Here is a 9,022-nt window from a genome sequence, read left to right as displayed (position 1 = left end):
CCATCCGTGGCTAGAAGTTTGGCATTGGTCTCAAGGGGGCTGCTCGTTGTTTTACTATCTGTCAGACTTGCTCGAGAAAGTAGATTAGATGCATATTTGGCTTGAGAGAGATAATAACCGTCATTACTCGAGGTAGCCTCAATACCAAGGAAGTAACTGAGTGTCCCCAAGTCCTTCATTTCAAAATTTTGGTTAAGGAATGATTGAAGAGCACGGATGCCTGAAATGTCATCACCAGTAATAATCATATCATCTACATAAAGAAGGATAATGATAGTACCATTATCAGTAGTACGAAGAAAGAGAGCTGAGTCATAAGAACTAGAAACAAAGCCTTGTTGAGCAACCACTGAACTGAACTTGGCAAACCGAGCACGAGGAGCCTGCTTGAGACCATAAAGTGCCCGACGGAGTCTGCAAACCTTGTGTGGCGGATGGTGATAGCCAAGTGGAGGGTGCATATAGACTTATTCTGTAAGATCACCATTGAAGAATGCATTTTTAACATCCATATGAAATAACTGCCAATGACGAACAGCAGCAATTGCAAGTAAGGATCTAACAGAGGTCAATCTAGCAACTGGAGCAAAAGTCTCCTCATAGTCAATACCATACTCCTGAGCAAATCCTTTCGCAACAAGACGAGCCATATAGCGTTCCACAGATCCATCTGCACGAGTTTTAATTTTATAAACCCACTTACATCCCACTGCAAACTTCCTAGGAGGCAAATCCACGAAGTCCCATGTATGGGTTTTAGAAAGGGCATCTAGTTCATCAGACATAGCTTTCTGCCAAAGAGGGTTAGCACTAGCCTCACGATAAGAGTGAGGTTCGTGAAGAGTAGCAAGAACAGAAAAACAATGACAATCATGGAGATGGACAGGTGGTGCTCTTACCCTATCGGAGCGATGAGGTTCATGAGAGGGCTCGGGAGTGTGTGATGCAGCAGGAGGATCCGTAGTCGAATCAGGCAAATTAGAAGCAGCCGTAAAAGGTTCATCCAAAGAGCTTGAGTTATTTGCAGATGATCCAGGAAATTAGACAATAGAGGGGTCAGTGAAGATAGAAGAATATGCAGATGAGGAATGCGGAAAGTGCATTTGATTGGTGAACATTTTATGTTCCCAAAACTCTACGTGGCGAGAGATCCAAGTCGTCGGGCAATGGGGTCATAGCAGCGATAACCTTTTTGAGTGATGCCATAACCAAGGAAGCAACACAAGCGAGAGCGGGGTTCAAGTTTAGTACACTCATGTGAAGGAAGAGTGACAAAACAAATACAACCAAAGACGCGAGGCAAATAATAGTTAGTTGTGATACCATACAAGCACTCATAAGGAGTTTGGTTGTGAATAGTCGGGGAAGGCACACGATTAATCGTGTAAATAGCAGTGAGAACAGCTTCACCCCAAAAGCGTTCAGGAAGTGAGGCAGAGATGAGAAGAGCTCTTACAGTGTCTATGATGTGATGATGTTTGCGTTCTGCACGCCCATTTTGTTGAGAAATGTAAGGACAAGAATGATGAGAAAGGGTCTCATTTTGTTTAAAATTTTTTTGAAAAGATTTCTCATTATACTTCGTAGCATTATCTAAACGAAAAATTTTGATGGTACGAGAAAATTGGGTTTGTACCATTTGATGAAAATTTTGATAAACTTGAGTGAGTTCAGAGCGATGCTATAATAAATATATCCAAGTATAACGAGAATAATCATCAAGAAAAATAACAAAATAGCGAGATCCCCCCTCAGTAGGAACAGGGGCATGGCCCCAAATATCAGAATGAACCAAATCAAATGGTGCAGAAGATGAAGACTTACTTTTATTAAAAGATAAATGTGTTTGTTTTTCAAGATGACAAGAAACACAATCAAAAGATTTTACATCTACTGATCCTATATGACCTTGAGATGCAAGAAGTTGGACACGTGGTAGAGAGGCATGACCCAAACGTGAATGCCATAAATTGGAAGAGGCAGTGAGTGTTGTGACAGTAGCTGCTAAGTGAGTAGGAGTTTGCAAGAATGAAAGCTTAAAAAGACGTCCAATCTTACAGCATGTCCCAATTAGTTGACCCGTCTGTGGATCCTACACATCAACACCCTTGTTAGAAAATGTCAACTCCAAACCTAGTTCACAAAGTTGGCCAACTGAAAGAAGATTTACTGGCAATTAGGGAACAAGATATGTGTTATCAATAGACAAATTAGGTGAAGAAATAGATCCACTATGACTAACACGTAACCTAGAACCATCAGCAATATAAATGACAGGTTTGGGAGAAAGGGCAGACTTTTGGGAAAATAAAGTGGCGTCACGGGTCATATGATTACAGCAAGCAGAATCGATGAACTATGAATTTTTACCTGATGTGACGGACAAGGCAGTAGAAGAACGAGATAGAACCTAATGGATTAATGCCTCAACGTCAGATGCAGTGAGAGTAGAGGATTGAGATGGGTTCTCAGTGTAAGATGCAGATTCAGACGAACCAGATGAAACAATTGCGGCTGTTTGTTGGAAAGGAGCTCGTGATTGACGTTTATTTTGGAGCTTATAGCAATTAGCAACAGAGTGACCAGACTGCTTGCAATAGTTGCAAATTATCTTCATGGATGAAGACTGTGGTGTGGATCGTCTAGGAGGAAATCTAGGAACACTCTGAGGTGTAGCAGCAACAACCATATCTGGAGAGTGCAAGTGCATAGTGGATCGTCGAGTCTCTTCAGAAATAAGTTCTGTTACAGCAGCTTCCAACATGGGAAGAGGATTGCGGTGTAAGAGAGAAGCCTGAGTGGGTTCAAAATCCGCACGAAGAGCCATCATGAAATGCATAAACTTTCGACGATCCCGATACTTTGCAAATATTTCCACATATTCAGGATGCTTCAGTTGAGGATTTGCAGCGGTTAATTGCTCCTAAAGACTATTAGTTTGAGAATAAAAATCAGCAATAGACTGACATGGCTCCTGACGTGTCTGATAGAGTTTAGTTTCAATCTGAAATTCTAGTGAGGCATCATAAGTACAATTGTATCGCTTTGCCAAAAACTCACAGGCAGCCTTTGCATTTCCAAGCTTGGGGAGCAAACTGTGAATGGAAGGAACTGAAGTATTGATAAACCAAGAAATAATCCTATAATTTGCACTATCCCAATCTTCAAATCGGCTGGCAAATTTGTCGGCTGACTCACCGTCTTTTTGTGTGGGTGCAACAGTTTCTCCACAAACATAACGTCATAATCTCCTCCCTCTCAAAAAAACTTCCATATTTTGAGCCCACAACATATAATTGGAACCATCTAAAATATTGTCAATGGGAAGGACAATATTATCAAGATTGGTAGACATTTTTTTTTTTTTTGGAAAATAGAAAATATTAAATAAATAAACCTGAGGGCAGTAATCCGGTGTGGTGGAGGTGCAGGTACAGCCTCAGGGAGCGATCTGGTGTGGAGCGCGAACAACAGCTATGGTGCACCCGCGAGCAATGATCCAGTGTGACACGGTACACTGGAAGGAATGCCGACTAGCAGGCAACAATCTGGTGTGGCGCAGGACCATAGACCTGGCGCGTGGAGCGTGTGCGACACGTGTGGCGCCTGATTTTCACGCTCAAACAAGATCTTCGACGCGTGGCAGCACGTTCTGGGTGGTGGCGGCGCGTGGCGAACTTCGTTTCACACAAATATTTCGATTTTGAATAACAAGACCTCTACAACTTCCGTCACATACAAAAATAACCGCAACAAGCGTTTGGTGTATTGTTGAAATAGAAAGGAACCACAAAAAAGAACGCTCAAACGGAAAAACAAGAAAATTGTACGGACAAGGAACGAAGGCTTAAAAGAGGCACCAAGAAAAATGTGGCTTTGATACCATGTAGAAAAAGACAACAGAAAGATAATTGTAGAAAAGAAATTTGTATTTTTGATATGTGCTAAATTGTACAATAGAGTGACCTATTTATAGTTGAATGAGGCCCTAAAAGAAAGGAAATACAATAATTACAAAATAATATAAAATCAGCATATTTACAATAATGAATACGATATCCAATATTTTCGTAATATATTGAAAACATTACGAAAATATAATACTGCGAAAATATAATATTCTAACAAAAGTTATGTCGATTTTCTATCGTAAATCACACTCCCAACCACCACTTAGTGTTTGTTGTGTGAACAAACTAATTTAGTACAAATGTAGTGTGGTCTATTCTGCACTAGATTGGAGATCAAAGTGAAGTGAAAGTGACAAGTTGCAGGTAGATAGACATACTTTACTAGTATGTCAATTTCATACTAGGGTTGCTGCTTTGCAAAAATCATCAAAAAATACCCATTCAAAATTTCAAAGTAAAAACATCCCTAAAGGGTCCAATATTTTTAATCAATTTTTTTTTTTTTCAATATTTTAGATCAATTTTTAGTTATATTCTTTAACATTTTTAAGCAATAATTTTAACTCCATCCTTTAATCTTGCCCCCGTTAATCAAAATCCTGTCTACGCTACTATTAACCATATAAGAGAAAGAGTGGAATACTTGATTATAACATTGAAAGAAATATGTTAGACATGACATCAAGAACATTGTATGTGACACGTAAGGAATTGTCCAAAACGTACATTCCAAATTATTTATGAAGTTTGTATTTCCTAAACTTCTAAATAAACCAACCAATCAAGACCTATAAATATATGTATTCACAGTAGCAGTGACAAAAAGATCTCTCATTTCCAATTCCCATCATCACATGGAGAGCAACCCTCCTGTGCAATATCGTTGATTTGAACTCCTGAATCATATATCACCCCCGTTTTCCAGTCTGCCGGAAGGACATTTTTCCGTGCCCAAATCCACTTCCCGTCGTACCCGGCCGTCACTACCAACCGGAATTGCAGCGGCCCCGACGGCACTCTGCTTGTGTCCCACACCGCCCCATGATTTCGACTCAAGAAACCCCAGTTCGAAGAACCAACCTGCACCAATGTTACATCAGCACGTGTCGCACAAAAGACAATCACACACAATAACACCAAAATTTACAATATATAAGCTTTTGGCTCACCTGAGCTACATCAACACTAACAATTTCTGTTTGACCACCCTGATACAGAAATTTGATGGCCAAGTAGTTTGGCTTCTGGCTTGATTCCTCTACTCTCACGGCCAAATTTTGATTCTTGTATTGACAAGGCACCCTGGTTGATGCAAACAAATAAAGAAGTTAGATTTTTTTAGCTCCATGCATTAATGTTTTCCAAAGCATCTGATGTACAATCATATGATTATGTTATGCGTATTTGACCGTTACTGTCATTTAATGTGCTTGGTTTTTTGTCCAAGGGGACAGTGGATGACTTGGCTGGGCCTACAAGTATTATTTAATGTTGGTCCACATTTGGACTTTTGTATATGGTGGGTATAACAAAACCTTTCACTAAACCAATCTTTCTTTCTAAAAAGTCAAATCGATCTATTGTTTATGATTTTGGCCTATGATAGAGCTGATAGGGAAATCTCTTATAGTCAGTTTCGGATTGCGTTAAAGGGCTTATAAAGTAATTTTAATACTTTGTACGAAATAAAGAAATAATTTATTTTTTTTCTAGGACTTTCATATCCTCACCTCTTGTATTCCACGTCTACAATCCCAAGCTTCAAAATGTGCTGGTCCAGACCCTTTTGAGCCATAGCCGTGAAAGCTCTGCTGGTGAGAACAAAGTCTGTTTGGTTATTGTTATTGAGGTCGGTCAAAATCACTCTGGTCCCTTCTCTGCTACAAAGAGTTGTGTTCTTGCATCTTATCTGCAAGAGGGTGCCTCCGATAAAAAAAAATAGTAGATAAAAAAAGCATAATTAACAAACAAAAGAAAGAAGGTGTATTGTATAGGCACCTGAAAGCATGCTCCACAGCCAGCTCCATCTTTGTAAAGGGAAGGAACCCCAGCTGCAAGGTTTCCACCGTTGAAGCCTAATGCCAAGGACCCATACCCACAAGCCCCAGCTGCATCAAATCCACAAAACAAAAACTACCCACTTAAAATCTCACAAAAATATCATCTGGGTCAATGCCACTTCGACCATTTCAAGAATCAAATCAATCAAACAAATATGAGAGAAACTAAACCAGAAGCAAAGAAGAAGAAGAAAAATTGAATCTTTTTACATGAAAGTGCTGATGCTTTAGAGAAATAGGCAGCCCTGGTTTGGTGCACGCAACGATCACAAGCAGTTGCAGATGAAATCAGAAAGAAAATAAAGCAAACGAAGAAAGCCATTTTGCTGGTAATTTGATCAGAGAAAGAGTGTGAAGGAGGAGCAATATATAGACAGAGAGTAAACAAGCAAGTAGTTGTAGATGAGTGTGGACTCCAGGTCAGATCCTTTGATATGGTTCAAGGGATTTGAATATATTTATTTTGTCAGACAATTACGTGTGGGATGGATTAAAGAAGGAAAAGCATTTGTGTGCAAACGCGTTGGACAAACAAAAATGGGATGGGGCCTCTCACCGACTCTCTGCCTTCGCAAAAACAGCTGTGCTGTGGGAACATAAGACGGGTGCTGTTGCTGTGTGATTGGCATTTATGTGTCTTTCCGACTCTCTCAATGGGTGTGTTTCTGAGGGAACAAACTTTTTGCTGTTTGAGACAACTTTACTTCCCTTGTATTCCCCAAACTCCAACACTCTTGAGATTTATTACTACTTTTTATTTTATTTTTTCTTCAACTTTTCTTCTTTTAATTTCTTTTGCACCAGAGTTTTACCAATTTCTTTTGGGGTATGGCCCCTAGGCCCTCCTTAACTAGGGTGGCAAAAAAAGTACTTGGTGGGACTTGGGCAGAATTTCTTTATGTTTGGTGATTAGGACTCTGTTTCAAGTGAATATGTTGGTACTACATTTAAAGGGGGAGAAAACTTAAAAGAAAAAAAGTTGGGTGGTGAAAATTAAATTTTGCAAGAAACATACTTATAAAAACATATATTTTAGGGTTAAAATTGGGAGTGGCCGAAGGCGTAGCACCCATTAAGGTGTTTGTGCCCCAGGTCTAACCATTGCATGAAGAGGTAATATTTATATGATGACGTGAACAAAATAATTGTTATTTTATAACAATTGGGTTATGCATGACTCAACCCTAGAGATAATTTAACTCGGTGAAAAACGCCACTTCTACTGCTTCACAAAGCTATTTATCGTGTTACGTTTAAGTCGTGTGAAGGCATTGAAATAAGACTATATACGTTAATCATAGTTCAACCGATTTGATTAAATGAGTCAGACCTTTTAATCATAACCCGTTAATTTTGTGTCGGATTCGTTGGTTGTATAAAAGATTATCAACTTAGGTGTCGCGTGTCAGGTTTAAATCGTATTGATGCATTGATATCTTGATCCATTTAATTAAACGAGTAAAACCCCTTATTTATGAGTCGATCAAAACGCTCCGATGAGCGCTTGATTTTTCTAAGGTGCTTACGTGTATGGTCCCAAGAAACACAAAGAAAAGAAGAGTTAAAGTGGATAGGTTTGGTGAATAAGATGATTCTTGTTAATGGAGTGTTAAGATAAGAACAAAGTCTACACAAACCCCACATGTAAAGCAAGAATAATGCCAAACTTCAACAGCTGTGGTGGCCCTCCTAAGGGAACCTTCCATTTATTTATTTTTATTATTATTCATATCATCCTTCTGATTTTGGTTCCGGGTTATCAGGAATTTGCAAGCAAAGCAATTAATTAATATATAATATAGTTTAAAAATACATATAAAAATGTCTTACATTTTTAACAGAGAATCACACCTACATTATTTCACAAGGGGTTTTCTGTGGTCTTTCCTTGAAGTCAAAGCTTTAAAGTGTCGGCGTTTTCAAAACTTTTTCAAGGACGGGTGGGTGTTGGTGGCATCAACATCATCATCATCATCATCATCATCACCACTTGTGTCAATGGAGTCTTGGGTGTATATCACTGCAAAGCATCATCAATTCAGAGCTCCAAGATCCAGCTGCCATTACTTTTTGGTCTGTCCCTGGAGACCAATCTTGTTCCGAAATTACATATTATATCAACTATTTAAATCTTTGATTCGGTTTGTTAATGCTTTTTAAATGATGTTTTTTTATTATTATTATTTGAAAGTAGTCTTAAATGTTTGTGTTTTTTATTATTTGTTAATATTTTTGGTTTTAATAGAGAAATCAAAAGCGAAAAGATCAAAAAGTTTATCACCATGAAAAATTGGTGTAAGCAAATAATACACTCATGAATCTCAACCTCATGTAGGAAAAATAAAACTAGAAGTTAAGGAGATTTCTCAGGGTGCTCTATTGTGGTCTAAGTGCAAGATGTTAGGTTAGAATTCATTTCATACAGGAGAGGACCCAGAGTTTGTATTGTGGAGGGACGAACTTACATGAATACATAAACACATAGTATCTCTATATATGTATTTGTGTATGTTTATATAAATTAAATATAGATCGATATCGATAGGTCTTAAATTTAATTTCATAGTAAGTTATTATTGCATACTAAAGTTTTATGTCTTAAAATAAACTAAAAATGATTTATAGGATCAAAAAAAAAAAAGAGTACATTTAGTGTGAACTCTTTCTCATAACGGAATCACTTATAGCTCTTAAAAACACTAAAGTCAAGCTAAAATAATATTGTTGCAAACCAAAAATTACTAATTAATTTGGGCATTTTCAATTTTTTGAGACTAAAAGAGGGGACAAAACTAAAAAAAAAAATTTATAAGGGGGCGAAAATATAATTTTGGGGGGACAAAACTAAAAGAAAATTTTAAAAAGGGGGCAAAAATATAATTTTGTGGGAGTAAATTAAAAAAAAAAAATTAATAACATTTTCAAAAGGTTTAGGGGGTACGAATGTCCCCCCAAGCCTCTACATGCATCTGCCCCTGATTTCATAGTTTGGTTTGAATTTCACAGCATCTAACTGTGTATATGTTATCACATTATTTAAAAATTTTAAAT

General features: G+C 37.9%; 1 protein-coding gene across 1 annotated transcript; it reads right to left on the bottom strand.

Moving 5' to 3' along the window:
* Positions 1 to 4,546: 4,546 nt before the first annotated feature.
* Positions 4,547 to 6,379, bottom strand: LOC132192007 (expansin-like A2). The gene is made up of 5 exons (XM_059607185.1): positions 6,182 to 6,379; positions 5,910 to 6,019; positions 5,642 to 5,820; positions 5,081 to 5,213; positions 4,547 to 4,991 (listed from the first exon to the last, which is right to left on the bottom strand). The coding sequence occupies exons 1-5, from the start codon at positions 6,291 to 6,293 to the stop codon at positions 4,743 to 4,745; spliced, it is 783 nt and encodes a 260-aa protein (XP_059463168.1). The 5' UTR covers positions 6,294 to 6,379; the 3' UTR covers positions 4,547 to 4,742.
* Between the last annotated feature and the right edge of the window lie 2,643 nt (positions 6,380 to 9,022).

Source organism: Corylus avellana, chromosome ca1 (assembly GCF_901000735.1).
Source record: "Corylus avellana chromosome ca1, CavTom2PMs-1.0".
In the NCBI taxonomy this organism is placed as follows: Eukaryota; Viridiplantae; Streptophyta; class Magnoliopsida; order Fagales; family Betulaceae; genus Corylus; species Corylus avellana.
This window is presented reverse-complemented; position numbering and strand designations above follow the sequence as displayed.

What these genes read in the sequence shown, in the direction of transcription:
- LOC132192007 (XM_059607185.1), bottom strand. Translation starts at nt 6,293, where the DNA reads ATGGCTTTCTTCGTTTGCTTTATTTTCTTTCTGATTTCATCTGCAACT. An exon ending in GTAGACGTGGAATACAAGAG is followed by an intron (nt 5,214 to 5,641) that starts GTGAGGATATGA and finishes TGCATCAACCAG; the next exon opens with GGTGCCTTGTCAATACAAGA. An exon ending in TTAGTGTTGATGTAGCTCAG is followed by an intron (nt 4,992 to 5,080) that starts GTGAGCCAAAAG and finishes ACATTGGTGCAG; the next exon opens with GTTGGTTCTTCGAACTGGGG.